General features: G+C 48.3%; 1 protein-coding gene across 6 annotated transcripts in view; it reads right to left on the reverse strand.

The window, feature by feature from the left end:
- The window catches only part of ZNF236 (zinc finger protein 236), a 102,742-nt gene that overhangs the window by 30,626 nt on the left and 53,771 nt on the right, over nucleotides 1-18,345 (reverse strand). For 4 of the 6 annotated variants that reach the window (XM_060170383.1, XM_060170382.1, XM_060170384.1 and 1 more), the window contains exons 12-20: nucleotides 12,778-12,919; nucleotides 11,875-12,135; nucleotides 8,598-8,842; nucleotides 7,777-7,878; nucleotides 7,111-7,262; nucleotides 4,920-5,023; nucleotides 3,418-3,569; nucleotides 2,450-2,662; nucleotides 566-848 (exon numbers count right to left, since the gene is read on the reverse strand). In XM_060170383.1, the coding sequence (XP_060026366.1) occupies nucleotides 566-848; nucleotides 2,450-2,662; nucleotides 3,418-3,569; nucleotides 4,920-5,023; nucleotides 7,111-7,262; nucleotides 7,777-7,878; nucleotides 8,598-8,842; nucleotides 11,875-12,135; nucleotides 12,778-12,919 (1,654 nt within the window). The remainder of the gene's footprint in view (nucleotides 1-565; nucleotides 849-2,449; nucleotides 2,663-3,417; nucleotides 3,570-4,919; nucleotides 5,024-7,110; nucleotides 7,263-7,776; nucleotides 7,879-8,597; nucleotides 8,843-11,874; nucleotides 12,136-12,777; nucleotides 12,920-18,345) is intronic. The other 2 variants (XM_060170386.1, XM_060170385.1) reach the window with 2 other exon arrangements.

The raw sequence follows: 18,345 nt of genomic DNA on the forward strand, positions 1-18,345 counted from the left end.
CCCAGCAGTTCCACCTCCTGAAGCAAAAGACGAGCGCCCCCCCGGCCCCACCCCGTAAACGAAAATCCTCCAGATGTTTTAAGAGAGTGCTGTACTTCGGCCTTCCTTCCTGGAGCCCGTCTGTCAGCTGCCCTCCGCCCCTCTGCCGGAGCGCACGTCAATCACCGCCTCGCGGCTGACGTGGACTCGACCCCCAGCGCTCGGGCCACCTCCCCGCGTGATGGAGCCTCGCGCCATACAGACCGGTCGCGCTGTGGGGCGGGCAGGAACCCGCTGTGTTGTGTGCGCCTACAAGGCTGGGCTCAGCACCGCATCTGCCTCAGGAAATGATTTTTAATTCTCTTTTACTGCTACCACCGTCACACAGAAATAAGCACAAGCACCCACAGAGCAAGCAGACTTCTAGCTAACGTGCTCAATGAGCTCGCAAGGAAGCCTCCAAACGCACACGGGCCTGCAACCAGGACTCAAGAGAGGGAGGAGCCACTCAGAAGGCGTCAGCACGGGTTGCAGAGGAGCGCGCAGACCGCACGTCCACCCCCGGGGCAGCGGGCCTGCACCGCACCTGACCAGGTCGCTGGGCTTCTTGAAGCTCTTGGGGCAGTAGGAGCAGCAGTTGGCGTGCTTGGGCTCGGCCTCCAGCTCCGCCTGCCTGTCCTTCATCTCGCTGACGCGGTCCTTCTCGGCGGCCGACTGCACCAGCACCTGCTCTGAGACGGTGGCGCTCTCCTGCGGCCCAATCTTGGCCAGCTGCGCCGTCTCCTCCTCTGTGAAGGTGATGACCTCGGGACGAGCCTTTCTACACACGTTTCTTTCAGAACTGTCTTCCTCTTCCTCCAGACCCATCTCTAAACAACATGTAGGAAAAAGGATCAAATCCTAATAAAAAACTAAATGTAACAGAAAAACTAAAACAAAACATTTAACTTAAATATGTAAGGTTAAAATTAGCAACTCAATGAGGCTATATTTGGGATGGTAAAGGGTTTTTTTCCCACCACTGTCTATTGAGAAGCTGGTCAGGGTGGAAAGGCCATGCCTCGGGGGAGGGGTCACTGCCAAGGGCAAATGCCGTGGCTGACGGTCTCCGCCAGCCCTGCCAGCAGGCTGGCAGTGGGCTCTGAACGGGTCAGTGTCCGCACGAGTCAACAGTACTCATACACACAGACGTTCATTTATCAACACGGACACCAAGTGAATTAGCGTAAGAGGACGAGCAGCCCGAAGGAAGAGACCAAACTGATAACTGGCAAACAGCCGCCAATTAAAAAGACTCACTGAAAGGTAAGAAAACACTTAAAAAATATGTATGTTGAAGTATTCTCTCAGTGAAATGTAAGGATATATTTACATCCATTAAAAAAAAGAATAAGCTGCTGTTAAAATGTAACCGAGAAGAAAAAAAAGGTTTGGCTGGGGACAGGGGACAGGGGGACTTTATTATTGCACAGATGGCTATAAAATTTTTTTAAAAAACAGTAGAGACACTAAATAGCAAAACGGACGGTGGTCAGAGCCAAAACAGTGAACTAAAAACTGACGGATGGCCCTCGAAGTCGCACCCCCATCTCAGCACGCTCACTCCGCCAGCACCAACGGTGTGAGGTGCACAGTGCCGGCTGCAGCACTGACAGGAGCCCAGGCCCCAGGACACCGTGTAAACTGTCGATAGCATAACTCACACTGCACGTGGAACAAGGTCGTTTAAAAGATTTAGAACGCTGTGCACTGGCGCCCTGTGTCAGGATCTATGCAAGGTGCACGTTCTGCCACTGTAATTTCACTCTGGAACTTGCTAAGAAGAAATCATCTCACAGGTACAAAGAGTATAGGCACAAAATCCTCCTGGGATTCCTATACTTGGGGTGGGAACTGGGCCCATCAGCTCGTCTACCGCTTAAGTTAGCTTCACGGTATCTCGTGTCGATCAGATGAGAATGTGCGTGGTGAGTAAGCACAGCGCCGAGGGTTAAAGCCCCCTGACCGCCAGCTCCTCCTGTTACACTGCAGCACTGGGCAGCCACTGCGCATCCAGCAACAGGAAACCGTGTAATGAAACACAGCAGAATTCCGTGCAGGCGTTAGAACTGATGCACACCCGTGCTAATACCAAATTCGCCTGTAATGAACACCCATGGACGACAACACTGCATGTAACATGCTGTCCTATCAGGGAATTCAGGTCCACCTACGCGTGCGTACATGCATGCGTGGGCGACAGCCTGCCCTGTGCGGGGACGCTGGTATTTTGGTGCCTGGTGACCAGTGAGGTGAGAAGTTTTCCTCTTCGTGCCTCCCGAATCTTTCTTTCAAAGAGCAAATTATGATTGCTTTCATAATCAGAAAATGAAATAAGTCAATATACTGGTACAAATCACCTCTGCAATGAGTTAATCACTAAGTTTCAGCATCGGCTGATGATAAACCTGAATCAACAAAGGGACCACACCTCCTCCTTCTGCCTCTCCCGGTGCTGACCCAGCCGAGGGGACTGTCTGGTGCCTCTTCATGTGCTTTTTACAATGGACTGTGGTTCGGAAGCCCTGCTCGCAAAACGGACACTTGTAGGGCTTCATGCTCATGTGCGTGGCCGTGTGCCTGGTGAGGCTGCCGTTGGTTGTGAAGGAAGCGTTGCAGACGCTGCAGCTGAACGCCTTTTCTCCTGCGACAGCAGAGACGGGGTCAGAACACGTTCGTTACCTGAAAACCGCACGCGGTCAAAGCAAAGATGCGCTCAACAAGCTGCAAGACCGAAGAGCATGTACTTGCTGTGGTCTCCAATTTTTAGGAATTGAGGGTCTTTCAAGAAGGTTATTTTAAGAAGACGGACGGTCATAATGAAGCAGACAGATCATACTAAGCCCTGACAAGATGTGAAATCATTGCTGGTGGACAAGGAAAATGGTGCGGCCACTCTGGAAAGGCCATTCTGGTTTGGTAAACCCCAAGGTTTAAACAGTTATCGTATGACCAAGCAAGTCCACTCCTAAACAGAGAAGCGAAAGCTTGCATCCACACAGAAACGCACAAAACGTTCACAGCAAGATCATTCCTGATAGCCAAAACCCGGCAACACCTCAGCTGTCCAACAGCTGATGAGCGGACAGGCAGAACGTGGTTTCTCCACACAGTGGACTACTGTTTGGCTATAAAAATAAGTGTGACACATGCTACAACGTGGGTGGACCTTGAACACGTGCTGAGTGAGGGAAGCCAGTGACAAAAGGCACCGTGTCGTATGGTTCCGTTTACAGGAAGAGCCCGGAACAGGCAAAACCACACAGACAGGAAACAGGTCAGTGGTTGCCTGGGGCTGGGGGCCCTGAGGGGTGTGATGAAAATGCGCTAGAATTCATATGCTCTAGAATCACGTATGGTTTTCCACGTGTTTACGTCCAGTGCGGGGCAGACAATGACCTGTGTGTGTCTTCTCGTGGGACTTGAGGACCCCAGAGGAAACGAAGCCACGTCCACAGAGCTTGCACTTGTAGGGCTTCTCCCCGGTGTGTGACCGCACGTGCTGCTTCAAGTGGCTGGACTTCTTAAAGCCTTTGTTGCAATAGTCACATCTATACACACAACACAGACCACGTTAATTCACAGCATGACCACAAATGCAACACCTGAGAAGGGAAGAAAAGCAAACACGCTTCACCAGCAATCAGTAAACCATCAGGCCTAACCATTACAGAAACCAGGTGTGCTTCCAACACTTAGAACACTGAAACACTAGCGAGAAAAACCTGTTAGATCAAACTCTGCTCAGACCGTACCCTTAAACATATTTTATTATTTCAAAGTTAGTAAAACCTACAGCAGTTCTCCAGGAGAAATAAAATTTGATTAACTACAAACTATTCCTTTAAACATAACAGGGAATTTATCATGTGCTACTTTCTTTACCAAGTCATAAGATGCTGCAAACCTTTCCGCTGCATGAGGGTCAGAATCACCTGAGTCTAGACACTTGGAAATGTCAGTTCGTATACTCTTTAGTTGATAAAATACTTTACCAAACAGATGCTACTGACCTATTTTGAATAATATATAAATATGTAGTGTTATTTTCCTCTCAGTTGTTATGAAATATATTAAAATTAAGGATGAAACAATTATAAATTTCAAAATTCCTATTCACATATTATTAGAAAATTTTTAAAAATTCTGAAAGCTTATTCCATTTTATTTCCCTATTTTTTCCATTTCCAGGTTTTAATCTGTGATAGAAAGGTACACAGAGCACACAGCTCGGCACACAGCAGCAAGTTCTTAATAAGTGTTGAATGAACGAATGGGGAATGAACGAATGGCCAGAAGTCCAGGAATGCCCAAGCAGATGTCACAAAGGAATCACAAGAAAACGTTACACTAATCTCACTTAAAAATACCCGTGCAAGATCCCAAATTAAACATTAACAAACAAATACTTGTTGAATAAATGGAAGTGTGACTTAAGTATCAGGAGGTTATATATAAAACACACAAAGAGCCGTGGACAAAAAGGCACGATATAAATTCAAGTTATTTCTGAAAACACGGTAACAGCAGCCTAGAGTGGGGACAGGAAGCTAGAGCAGAGTAGTTTATGGGTACAGGCTGCTGCGTCCAAACCCTGCCCATGTCACTTATTAGCTGTAGAAGCTTTAGCAAGTGAGTCTCTTTTGTCTCAGATACTTTCTTTATAAAATGGGGGTGACGACAGGCCCTGTTTCCCAGAGCTTTTGTGTAGCTGCAGGAACGGTGCAGGTGGGCACTGGGCGCAGCAGGACGGGCTGCAGCCCAAGTGCGCGCACCCGGAGGAGCGTGCGTACCCGTAGGAGCGTGCGTACCCGTAGGAGCGTGCGTACCCCTAGGAGCGCGCGCACCCGGAGGAGCGCGCGCACCCGGAGGAGCGCGTGCACCCGGAGGAGCGCGCGTACCTGTAGGAGCGCCGGCTCTGCTCCTCGCTGTCGTCCAGGAACGGGGGACGTGGCGCCTGCAGCCCCAGCTCCTGCTGGGGTGACTCCTGAACCAAACGACTTGTCTAAAACATAGTAGAAGCACAGAGCAGACTGCTTGAGCATCTATGAATGAATACAAACACCTAACAACTAAGGATAAGAAAACTCATAAATGTGGATTTAAAAGGAAGAAACCCCAATTAGGTTGTTGCAATCATTTGGGCCAAATTAATAACAAAAATCATCTATACCAATTTTAATGAAGAAATACTTATTTTATTTTCCATTAACTTGCTTTAATCTTTCCTTTTTTTTTTTTTTTTTTTTTTGCGGTACGCGGGCCTCTCACTGTTGTGGCCTCTCCCGTTGCGGAGCACAGGCTTCGGACGCGTAGGCTCAGCAGCCATGGCTCACGGGCCCAGCCGCTCCACGGCATGTGGGATCTTCCCGGACCGGGGCATGAACCCGTGTCCCCTGCATCGGCAGGCGGACTCTCAACCACTGCGCCACCAGGGAAGCCCAATCTTTCCATATTTTTTATGTCTATTAAGAGACTACTCTTTCATCTGCTCTATTCTTACTGAGAGTGAACAAAACGCCCTGCTTTCTTAAAATACTAAGTCCCCTCGCTTGTCACAAAATCACAGGGGGAGAAAGCATGTTCCCAGCCCAGGAGCAGCAGGCCTGGAGACAGCAGTCCCTTAACTCAACACCTTCCGGCCACAGGTGGTGCAGCCCAGGGACTGGGCAAAGAGCTGCAGGAAACACCCATGTTCAGTGGACAGAGCACAGGCTGACCTTCAGGACATGGGGGACAGGCGCAGGAGAGGCCAGAACAGTGGAGAACCTACCTGCGTGCACGCATTTCCCCTGGCTTCCAGGACCCACCCCGAAAAGCCACAAGTGAGCGGGTGTGCAGTCTTGCTCAGAGGGCCGAGTGAAGGCAAGCCACAGAGACGCATACCCCCCATCACCCAGATTCAGCGCCTACTGTCAATTACGCAGCTTCGAGCTGGGAAAACGTGCTCTGAAAATTTCACTGGAGGGTCCAGGTCCTCCACTTGGCAAAAGTTACCCACAGGGTCTTTTAAAGAGAGAAAATAAGGACTTCCCTGGTGGCGCAGTGGTTAAAAATTCTGCCTGCCAATGCAGGGGACACGGGTTCGAGCCTTGGTCCGGGAAGATCGCACATGCCGCGGAGCAACTAAGCCCTGTGTGCCACAACTACTGAGCCTGTGCCCTAGAGGCCGCGAGCCACAACTACTGAAGCCCGCACGCCTAGAGCCCGTGCTCTGCAACAAGAGAATCCACCGCCATGAGAAGCCCGTGCACCGCAACCAAGAGTAGCCCCCGCTCGCCACAACCAGAGAAAGCCTGCGCGCAGCAACGAAAACCCAACGCAGCCCCCCAAAAAATTTAAAAAGTAAATATTAAAAAAAGAGAGAGAGGGCTTCCCTGGTGGCGCAGTGGTTGAGAGTCCACCTGCCGATGCAGGGAACACGGGTTTGTGCCCCGGTCTGGGAAGATGCCACATGCCGCAGAGCGGCTGGGCCCGTGAGCCATGGCCACTGAGCCTGCGCGTCCGGAGCCCGTGCTCCGCAACAGGAGAGGCCACAGCAGTGAGAGGCACGCGTACCGCAAAAAAAAAAAGAGAGAGAGAAAACAATTGATTTGCCAATCATTTTCACCACTACTGAAAGATTTCCAAAAATGGCAAAATCAATACCAAAACAAAAACTTAAATGCCTCCAACTTGACTAAGAGAGGAAAATTTTAAATGATGCATTTAAATATGTATCTTCAGTATGTCAGCCTTCATTATATTTTCATTCTAACATGTTTCTTTAAGATTCCACATATTAAAATGCTTTGGTTTTCTCGCTAAAGCAAGGCGATATCCTTCAGATGTTACTGAAGTCAGTTACACTCTCCTGACTTTCCTGACTTTTAACAGAAAAGGTAAAGCCACATCATGGGAATGAAATCTTAAAACAAAAATGTTTTAAGGAAATAGAAGCCCTATATGATAAACACTGAGGTTTCCACAGGTGATGCAGCAATCTTAAAGTTGCAACAAGTAAACATGCCCTCTTAAGTAAGCAAATTTTAAATAATTACAGTAAAGAATAAGATAGAATCTGCTCAATGATGAGACTTCTGCAATACTCACTACATTAATCGTATCAGAGCTAGGAACCGGAAGTAAGTTCTGCTGATGGAAGCTCGTGGACAGGGCTTGAGACTCCAGTGTGCTGGAATCTTGTAACTGTTGGACCGGTGGAAACTGAGTCTGTTGATTGTACGTATCAGTCACTGTAAAACCTGAAATAAATTAGAAGACGTGAGTTCTACAAAAAATACTAAAGTTACACACACACACACACAAAACCAAAAAAGGTTGGTTTTACAAAATAAAGGTATTTAAAGGAACATGTCTACTTTCTGAACGGGAATCAGGATTATTAGTTTTTATCAGCAGGCTCTAAAGTGATCTGCTCACAGGCAAGAGACTACGCTCAGCTCCCATCCTTGCAGGGCAGGCTAACACACCAGCCACAAATAAGTCCCAGTTTCTACTCAATTACCTTTCCTTGGCTAGAGACCAGGTGTAGAATGGTCATTAAAGTCCCCTTCTGGAAAATTTGAACAGACTACAAAATAGCGTATGCATGCATGTGTACACACATGCACACGCTACCCACGCAAGACGTTATCTGGTTCGATAACTGGTCATAAATTTCAGAAGAGCACTAAAAGAAACACTCAAGCTTGCTGTAAAGTTAACCCCAACCAGGCGCAGCTCACTGGAGAGCCCCGGGTAAGGCCCACCACTGACCCTGTGACAGACCCGCTGGCTCGAAGGGCTGCGGCGGGGGAGCCTGCTCCTCGTACTGGCCCACGTGCCCTTCCAGAGTGTGCTGCGGGACCACAAGCCTGTCTGAAGACAAGAAGCACAGACGAGGGCGGAAAATTCGTAAACCCGGAAGCTGCTTCACATCTACCAACCTGTCCAAAAGGATGCTTCGGTGAGTTTCCAAAAAGCAGCCTCCTTGTTTGGAAAAGACAGTAGGAAGACAATTCATATAGAGGGTACAAACTTACACATGTTGGCTAAAAAGCACAAAACCCTACTCACAGACCAAATACTTCTTGGGACGCCCACAAAGTAAACAGCAAGCTGACCAGCCAACCGTTTGTCAGGCCCGCAGGGGGCCGGAAGCCTGAGCCGACTCTGTCACTGAGCTCACTGTCCCCCCCCCCCCGCCCCGTGAGCCGGCATCTTTCTGCAGCGAGACCTCCCCGCAGGAGGCAGCGCGCTGGCTGAGGGGCCTCAGCTCCCGCAGCCAGCGGCACCCAGTCCACGGCCTCACGCTGGCAAGTCCGGGAGCCATGCACCAGGACACGCGTGATCACACAGATGGGCACTCAGTGGAAACCAAAGACTCTCTCGCGGTAGGCTCAGGGGTGAAAGTGGGTGACAAGCAGCACGTTATCGGAAGGTCCCATTTCTACCATTCTAAATGCACCGCAGACTCTCTCACGCTCAGACACACGGCACAAACTGCGCTTTAAAAGGTCAGGGACGAGAGGGCCAGCGGGGACTGGAGTACAAAGGGCTGCAAAACTCCTGAGAGTTAAAAGCCCTGAACCGCTCACCTTCATCTGCTTCCAAAGGCTGCCCCGCCATCTGCTGGCCGAGCCCCGCCTCCACGCCGGCGGGCGGCCCCAGGTCCAGCACGGCCCCGGGGTTGTCGGCCACGGCCTCAGCGGTCGGCTGCAGTGCGGCGTTCTCAATCTCCACCTGCACCTGGGTGGGCACGTGCATGCCCTGCTGGTCCACGGCGCCGTCATCTATCGGGCAGGCCTGCTGGTGCTGCCGGAGCTGCTGGGCAAGCTCAAATCTTCAAAAAATGGACAACAGTCCGCAGCGTCAGCTGCTGTCAAACACCGCGGGCACGCGAGGTGCGATTTATTCAGTGACAGTTTTCATTTTAAACTGTTTCACTTTGAAGTCGCAGCAGCAATCCAGTTGAGAGTTAAACACTACAAATAATCTGAAAGAAAACCCCCGTGCCCTTATCTCTAAGCGCTTTCACAGACTATAGGGGCCGGAAGGCAACAAGGATTTTTCAAAGTCTGAACGATACAAAAGATGCCACGTTTCAAAGCTAAACTCTCCCAATTCAAATTCTGTGATGAGCTGAGGTGTTCAAAACAAGAACTGCATGAGATGAGGCAGCGTCTTGACAGACTGCTTTCAGTGTTATACACACACATGGGAGAGACGGGACCGTCCTGCAACCTGCCAGGCCGTGCGCGGCTCACTGACCAGTGGGCCACAGGCGGCAGAACCTGGACCACGAGGCATGTGGCTGCGATGGTTTTCTGCAAAATCATTATTCCTGTTAGTATTACTTTTACGTGTACAAAGCATACCTGGCATATTATCATCAAGGCCAACAATTTCTCTTTCAAAGAGAAAAATGAACAATGAATTCAGTGAATGAACAATGAATTCAGTGAATGAACAAAAACACTGGGGAAAAAACAAACAAAAACCCAGGTCAAACAATGATCTGATTAACAGGCTGTACAGTATCTCAGCCATGAAGGGGCTACTCCAGTCAGACTCACACAAGCTCTACTGGACGCTGGATGCCAGAATCACGTGAATCTGCTGATTCAGAATTCCATTCTGAGTTCCAAACAAAGTCTTTCCTCTTCATTTTCTGATATCAAAAACAGTCACTTGGGCTTCCCTGGTGGCGCAGTGGTTGAGAGTCCGCCTGCCGATGCAGGGGACACGGGTTCGTGCCCCGGTCCGGGAAGATCCCACATGCCGCGGAGCGGCTGGGCCCGTGAGCCATGGCCGCTGAGCCTGCGCGTCCGGAGCCTGTGCTCCGCAGCGGGAGAGGCCACAGCAGTGAGAGGCCCGCGTACCGCAAAAAAAAAAAAAAAAAAGTCACTTCTCGACTACTTTTACTGAGGTGGGGGGACAAAAATGTACTGAAAAGCAGCAAAGGAAAGAACACGCACTGTCACACCTCCACCACAGGGTGACTGTACAGCGGTGCCGTGGGTTCACGGGGTCCTCTCCACCACCCTGAAGGAGAGGAAATGTGCCCTCTGTTGTGACTGGTGGAGCCTTGTTTTGTTTGTTTGCCTGGGTGTTTTCACAACTCTTACTACAGCGACTTTTTATTTTTAATGTAAGTGTATATAGCATTTTAGGAATTCCCAAGACTTCAAACAAAGGGATCAAACGACTGGAGCTGCTGCCTGCTCGCAGGCAGGTTCACAGTACACGCCATCTATAAGATAAACCCCCAACTCTGCAATGACAGACCTACCCGTCCTTACGCTGCCACCTGAAAGTCACGCACACTCTCCCCTGGCGTAAGCATGGCACGTGTCCCTCAGCGGAACCCTGGAAAAGCAGTGGCCAAAGCAACACTCCACTGACAGAAATGACCCGGCTAAAAACAGCTGACCCTCTTCCCGGAAATTACAGCACTGGCCTCTGAGCCTGTAAACTGAACTCCCAACACCACCACAAAAGCACACTGTGAAGGCCGGGCGTCTTGCAGAGAGGCGTCATTCACCATGCTCTGCGCAAGCTGTGGTCGCGCCCCATTTCTCTTGGCAGGGGGGCAGCAGTGCACGCTCTGAGCGTCTCCGCCCCCATGAACTCCCCAGCCCCTGAATGCGTGTGAAGCACAGAGCTTCCTCCATAAAATGCAGCCAAGTGTAACTGGACATGTAATTGGCAAGAGTCCCCTAACTGACACCACCAATCTCATAGTCCCTAGATGGTCTCAAGAAGCACTTAAACTCCTCGGCTACGCGATCAACCAAAATCGAGGAGAGTCAATTCTGCCAAGTGTGCTTTGGCAGCCAGAGGGATGAAACCAGAACACCATTTCTCCGAGTTACCTTATTCTATCAGTTGGGAGTTCTGTTTGGTAGGTAATACCTGGACAGAGACATCCGGGTTAAAATACGGCTCAAAGGTAAACATTCTAGGGCAGAAGGCTAATATTCTTTCCTGGTAAGCCTGGTAACTCTTGTTCTCAAAGTCTCCTAGGAGGTGGTCGTGGTCACCTTGTCCATGCTTTCTGTTACAATACAGAATTCTGTGGCTTCACAGAAGCACCACTGAATAAGCTCCAGACACAGTCAGAAATGCGTCTCTGTAAGGGCTCGTTGGGTCCCCTCCACTTACAGATGAGGCAGCCCTCTAAGCAAGCAAAAATCTAAGTTAGGGCTTCCCTGGTGGCGCAGTGGTTGAGAGTCCGCCTGCCGATGCAGGGGACATGGGTTCGTGCCCCGGTCCGGGAAGATCCCACGTGCCGCGGAGCGGCTGGGCCCGTGAGCCATGGCCGCTGAGCCTGCGCGTCCAGAGCCTGTGCTCCGCAACGGGAGAGGCCGCAACAGTGAGAGGCCCGCGTACCGCAAAAAAAAAAAAAAAAAAAAATCTAAGTAAACTTTAATGATGGATTTATGTGTTAGCTAAAACATAATTTTTTTCTGTCAACAACCTACAATAATTACCATTCAGATAACACTAATGATATGCCTAGAGGTCCCAGAGTTGACCAAGATTTTCTTTTTTGAAACCTTCATTACCTCATTATAGTAGACACTGTCTATCTAGCATTTTATCTACTACTGATTATTAGTTTTAAGAGAGTTTAGAAAGCATTTAGGCCAACACTGACTACTTCAACACTACATTAAAAATAAAAATGATGTGCTTCAGTCTATGGTTCTCAATAGGTCATTAAACACTGATACAGAAGTTTCTTTAGCTCATACACCTCCTGCTAGAAGTAATAATAAAGGGAACAAAGACAACTATTTCTTCAAAACGCTCCCCACCATCATCTGGGAATTATAAGGATTGTTAAAAAGTGACCATCAGAATTATACCTACCTATGGGTTTTCATGTGCTTTTTGCAATTTAGTGAGGTCTTAAATGTTTTCTGGCAATAGGGACACATATAGGGACGAAGGTCATTATGGATGCCCATATGTCGCCGTAAGCTACCACCAGTAGTGAAAGCTCCATTACATATCAGACACTTGAAAGATTTAAGTCCAGTGTGCGTTCGGACGTGTGCTTTGAGCACTCCTGCAGAAACAAAGCCTCTTCCACACTGAGAACATTTAAAAGGCTTTTCACCTGTATGTGATCTAAAAAGAATAAAAATGGTAATGAATAAGCGTCTTACGCTTTCACGCTGCTTTCTAATTTAGAACGCACTCTAGTAATTATCTCACTTGGCCACCCCTTTTCTGAGCTCAGCAGCAGAGAGACTCAGCTCTCACGTCCCCACAACGGGACCTGAGACTCAGCGCTCAGGTGGCTCATCTGAAGTCCGGGGCTCGCATACAACCGACACAAAACCAGACCCCACATCCTCTTCTACGTTCTGTCCTCTTCTCATGACCCCTCACTGTCTCTTGTGATCAGGTTTCTATCAATACTTCCTCTTCCCTGTTGCTAGCGCCAAGAATTAATCTGATGAATACACCCGAGAAACTGTGAAAGAGCATAATCCTCATGAAACAAACCAAATATTTCTCTGACATGTCCCAGAGATTGCAAATACTGAAATATAATAGGAGTGAAATATAATAGGCGGTTTGTGGGTAAAACATTTTGGTCAAGACACTGAAGAATGAAAATATCAATTATCAGTAAATATTCTGGGGTTAAAAGTGACATTTTAAATAACAAAAGCTAACACTACCATTCTTAGTATTTCCACAAGTCACCAGATCACTAAGTCACTGTAACTATAAATTTCCATCTCTGAATCTACATTACCTTACCTGATGTGTTGTTTAAGATGGCAAGATTTTTTATAGGCACGATGACAGTAAAAACACTTGTACGGTCTATCTGCTTCATTTACAAAATTATTATTAAAATAACTTTGAAAAAGCTGGTTTCTTGGAATGGGCTGGATAAGACCTACAAACCAAAAGAAAATCAGGAATAATTCACTGTCAGTGCTACTAAGAAATGTCAAAAGGCACCTGCTTTACCCAGAAGATAAACATCCTGAGGAGCCGGATTCCAGTGTTGCGACTAATCGCTACTATGTTAATTGTGTTAGGGACTCGCTATTTAAAGAACACCTATCAGGAAACACTTAGAGAGTTAATATAAGATATTCTTTTCGACATAAGGAACATTTATATTGTCACAATTACTTCTCCTTGTTCTAGAGCCAATTTTTCATAGATTTCTACATTTAACTTTCTATATGAGCATCTGTTGGCATGCAATTTATATAAGTACATCAACATGCAGGTTAATCAGAGTTTTTAAGTCCCTTATTTGTTCAGTATGAAGACTGTACCCTAGGTACTATAACAAACTCAGACAGAAATGATTCCAACATGATTTTTTGTTCTAAGAAAGTCAGGGTTTTCATAGAAATTTTATTAAAAGAAAATCTGTAAACAGCAAAATTACAACCTTAAATATTTCAGGTTTTACATACTTTCAGTGAATAAAGAATGCCCTTAGGTTGACCGTGTAATAAGTATGTCTTGATCAAGCAACTGAATTATTTATGAAATTCAGAACAAACATACACCTGAACCCTCTGAATCACTTAATGTTTACCTGGAACGAGAGGAAGACGTACACTGTCAGTTCTACCTGGGCTGTTTGCTCCTCCTCTCTCCCAGACAATGCAGCTACCAGCCAAGACTCTGGACTGGCCACACTCCCTGCTCCCTCAGCTGTGCCCCTCACTTCCATGCAATGATTACCAAGAGGCACCTCCTAACACACTGCTGTCCAGACCGTCCCTAACGGTGCGGGTTACAGCTCAATCCTGTCCCCTAAAACCCGCTTGTCCCTCCCAGCTCTCCTAGTTGTGCGTGAGGAACCCCACCCGCCCAGTCACGCGGGGGCCGGCGATCCCAGACTTCTGGGGCCGCTCGTCAAGTCTGCCATCTGCCAGTCCTGGAGGTCCCACTTTTCAGTGTTCTTAAACTTGTTTCCTCGTTTCTATTTCCACTGCTATTTCTATTTCGCTTCGCTCGCATGTGAGGCTTAACTGAATGGACCCGCACTTCCTGATGCTGCATGAGAGCTCATTTACTTTTCAAAGAGAATTCAGAACCTCCCTTGTGGGACTTCCCTGGTGGTCCAGTGGTTAAGACTCTGCCCTCCCAAGGCAGGGGCACAGGTTTGATCCCGGTTAGGGAGTTAAGATCCCACGTGCTGTGTGACACGGCCAAAAAATAAAAAAATTAAAAAAAATACCAGAATCTCCCTTGTGACTGATGTGTGTACAACCCACAGGGCACACACTCGAAGAGCCGCCAAACCTTCTCCCATTTCACAAGGATTCAGGACTGGGGAGACGCATGGGGACCACGCAAAGCCCTGCCCTCCTGGCAGCTCCAGCATCGCTCTACCCTTCACGGCATTGCCCTGCTTTTTCCCAACAACTCCTTTCTCACGCTCAAGAAGAGAAAACTTCAGTCCCTCAGTCCACCCCACCACCTTCCCCAGGACACACGCGCTAAGTCTGCTGCAGACAGGCTGACACGCCTGGCGCTCAGAGGCAAGATGGCCGTCCAAGGGCCGATTCCCAAACCCAGACGCACGTTCACTCTTCTGCGTGGCTCTGTGTTAGACACGCACCTAGACCAGCCTCCTGAATGTTCTGCTCTGCCTTCTCGTGTCACCAGCAGAAGAATGTCCCTGGCACAGTGCGCCGGGACCCGAACGGCAATTTGCTCAACCACCTCCCATGGTCTGCCACCGAGAACGGGGCCACCGCGACCACCAGGCTCGGCCTCCTGGCCCCGGTCCCCACCTCTCCCCACACCCACCGCCGGCTTCTCCCCAGGCAGCTCCGTGCTGCGATTCCTAACGAGCCTCACTGTCCCACCTCCACACGCTGACTCACTTCTGTCCCAGCACTTGTCACTGCTGGTTCTGTTTTCTCTTTCCCCACTCCCTGGGCTATAGCTTCTGGAGCCTGGGGCCTGCCCCATGGTCATAGATGTAGCCCTGAGCCAGAGAGCACTGGCCAGGTAGGACACGTAGATACGATCGAATATACTAACGATCCTGTTCTCAGTGTTTACAAAATCAGAGAAGGAAAGGAAGGAAAGAAGCACGCACAAATTCCAACCAAGGTCGTTGATTCACGGTCTGACACCCAACCTTTATTGGACACCTACTTCCAGGGAATCATGTTAGATTCCATGAAGAGAACAGAAAACTGAAGTGAGTATTTTCCAAACTGGCAGCCAAAAAGGGTGGCTCCTCTGGTCACTGCGAAGCTTGTGAAACTGTGAACCTCAAATGCTCTGCAAGGAAGGTCCACAGGCAACACATAATAGCAGCTTTTAGGCACAGTTCCCCAGTATCTTATGCAAACAGGTTCAGTAACTATTAGCATAAAGTACCACTTAATTAAAACTGTAGCTCCAAGTAATATCTGATAAGCCATTTTCTTGTTCATTGCTGAACTTAACGGAATGAGTGATTTCTAAGAAAAACACCAATAAAAAAATTTAAAACTCTCCTCCCACAATTAAATTGGGCTGTACAAACGTGAGACATTAATTTTATAGACTTCATCAGACAAGATATACATTAAAAAGCAACACAGGAAAGTGAAATAATTTTAGGCAATTAGTTATATAAATTGTATAAGTTCGTGAAAGTACGTAAAGTAAATGAAATTCACAAGGTAATTTTTAAAAAGTAAAAAGCCCTCCTATAGTCATCTTGTATCTGTTTCATAGGGAAAAAAATAAGATATTCACAAATAAGGAAACAAAGTATTGCTTTTGCCATTTCCCACATCAAAAAAAAAAAAAAAAAAGCCGTACTGGGTGCTGGGGGCAGGGCTGTGCAGGGGTTCACTGCCTCCCAGTCAGACCTGAGGTCAGTCAGCAAAGCGGGGTTCCGGGTGAGCACCTCCCTAGCCTGCAGTGCAGACACAAGCTCATCAGACGGCAGAGCCGGGCTGCACCCCTAAGGCTCCAGGCTGCACCCGATTCAGCACCTTCAGAGAGCTCGCCACCCGTCTGCCACGGCAGGCCCTGACTTCCAGCCTGCACGGAAGCAGCCTGACGCCAGAACCTACCGGGAGACTCCAGACGGGCTGTCTGCGCCAGGCCTTGAAGCTGTGAGCCCTGTAAGGCCCACAGACCATCCTCCTCTCCAAGTCACCCCCATTCTGGTGCAGGGTCCCCCCTCCAGCCCCACTGTTCTCCCAGCTCTTTCTCCTATGGCTTCTGGAACCTACGTTCCACAGCAAACAAGTTCTCCATCATAAACAGGTCCCATAAACAGAATGTTCAGTTACTCCTTTCTTTTCCGAAACAGCAGGTCTGTGGTCGAGCGGCTGGCCTGGACGCTCCGGCTCCTAAGGCCCCCTCCGAGCCTGAGGAGCTCGAGCCTCCTGTCCCGGCCCAGCTCCGCCTCCCAGCCTGCCTTCGCTTCCTCCCCAGTCCCACCTGCCCTCCACGAACCGAATCCCTTTACCCAGTCCCTTGCCAATACGCTCTAGTGCAAGTCCTCTGGCCCTTTCTCAAATAATTCACAAGATCGTAAAAAGAAAAACAAAAGAATGTGCCCAGTAACACCCCTCAGAGACAACCACAGTGAACGGTTTAGTAGCCACTCTAACAGAAGAGTTTGTAATGTGAAAACATAAGTGGGATCAACCATACACACTGTTCTGGAACTACCTGTCCATACTTCATACATATACTTAACTCTCCAAGTCATTACATATGACATCATCCCCATCACCCTTTGGATGCTGGCAAGGAATTCCACCGTACCAGTGTACCCAGTTCCCTTAATGCACTTCTGGCGGACATCCTGCCTGTTTCTAACTGTACACTACTGCAGGGCTGCAATAAACAATCCAGTATATACAACTGTTACCTTAGTGTCTCCCCGCTAGACACACAATTATAGTCTCTGGGCAGCATCCAGGTATATTTATTTTTAAACAGAACCCCAGATGATTCTGACATCTTTGGGGGGGAGGGGAGGAGTCCCACCTTGAGTTCCTCAGAAAGTGAAATAACAGGCTTCATTTTTCTGATGCTTTATTTTTCACGTCTAATAATTTTACAAAGTTCTGTTAAAAAGCTAAGCTAGGGCTTCCCTGGTGGCACAGTGGTTGAGAGTCCGCCTGCCGATGCAGGGCACACGGGTTCGTGCCCTGGTCTGGGAAAATCCCACATGCCGCGGAGTGGCTGGGCCCGTGAGCCATGGCTGCTTAGCCTGTGCGTCCAGAGCCTGTGCTCCGCAACGGGAGAGGCCACAACAGCGAGAGGCCCATGTACCACAAAAAAAAAAAAGCAAGATAAATGCACTAATATCAATATGATTAAAACATGAATATAAACTTGGAAGATCAATCATTACAGCGCTGAGGTTTAAAATAATAGATAACCAGGGACTTCCCTGGTGGTGCAGTGGTCAAGGCTCTGCGCTCCCAACGCAGTGGGCCCAGGCTTCGATCCCTGGTCAGGGAACTAGATCCTGCATGTCGCAACTAAGAGATTGCATGCCGCAACTAAGGAGCTGGCGAGCTGCAACTAAGGAGTCCATGAGCCACAGCTAAGGAGCCCGCCCGCTGCAACTAAGACCCTGTGCGACCAAATAAGTAAATAATTAACTAATTAATTAATTAATTAAAAACAAAACAAAGCCCCACTTTTAATTTAAAATAAATAAATTTAAAAAATAATAGATAACCAAAGCCTGGCTCACTTCGAAGAAAATATTTTTCAAACATCTATGCTCCACAAAAATGGTGGGAGCATACACCATTACACAAACTCACACATACGCACAGTCATATATAGAAAACACAGTGATTTCTTTAAAAAAAAAATAGATATGTCGTATACACATGATTTGAAAATCCAGAAGCAGCTACAGATCTAAATATTACGATCACCCTGACTCCAATACTTCCCCAGTCTGCACACTGTTTTATTTAAACTTAGTTCTTGAATTTAGAAGAGAAAGCATTTAGAGTACAGTACACCGCATGTCTAGTGAAAACAGCCCCAAGTGCAATGAACTACACGGTATCTGTGTTCAGTAAAGACTAGTGGTGCTCGATGCCAAGATCCAGTGGCCATCTGGGCCCCTGGCGGCTCCTCCACACTCCTGCGCCGGGGGCGCAAGGCTGACGGGTGTGGGAGGAAGTGAGCTTTACTGACCACACCCTGATCCAGAAGTCTGAAGACCCAGGTTCTAGTTCTACCATGAGCTCTAGTTGTAGAACCTAAAAGCAATGTTAGAACCCTCTCTAGGGCCCACATTTTACATCTGTGAAAATGAAGAGTGAGGAATGTAGGCAAGTTTGGGAAAGACTATTTTTAAGTTCCCAC

Source organism: Lagenorhynchus albirostris, chromosome 14 (assembly GCF_949774975.1).
Source record: "Lagenorhynchus albirostris chromosome 14, mLagAlb1.1, whole genome shotgun sequence".
Classification (NCBI taxonomy): domain Eukaryota; kingdom Metazoa; phylum Chordata; class Mammalia; order Artiodactyla; family Delphinidae; genus Lagenorhynchus; species Lagenorhynchus albirostris.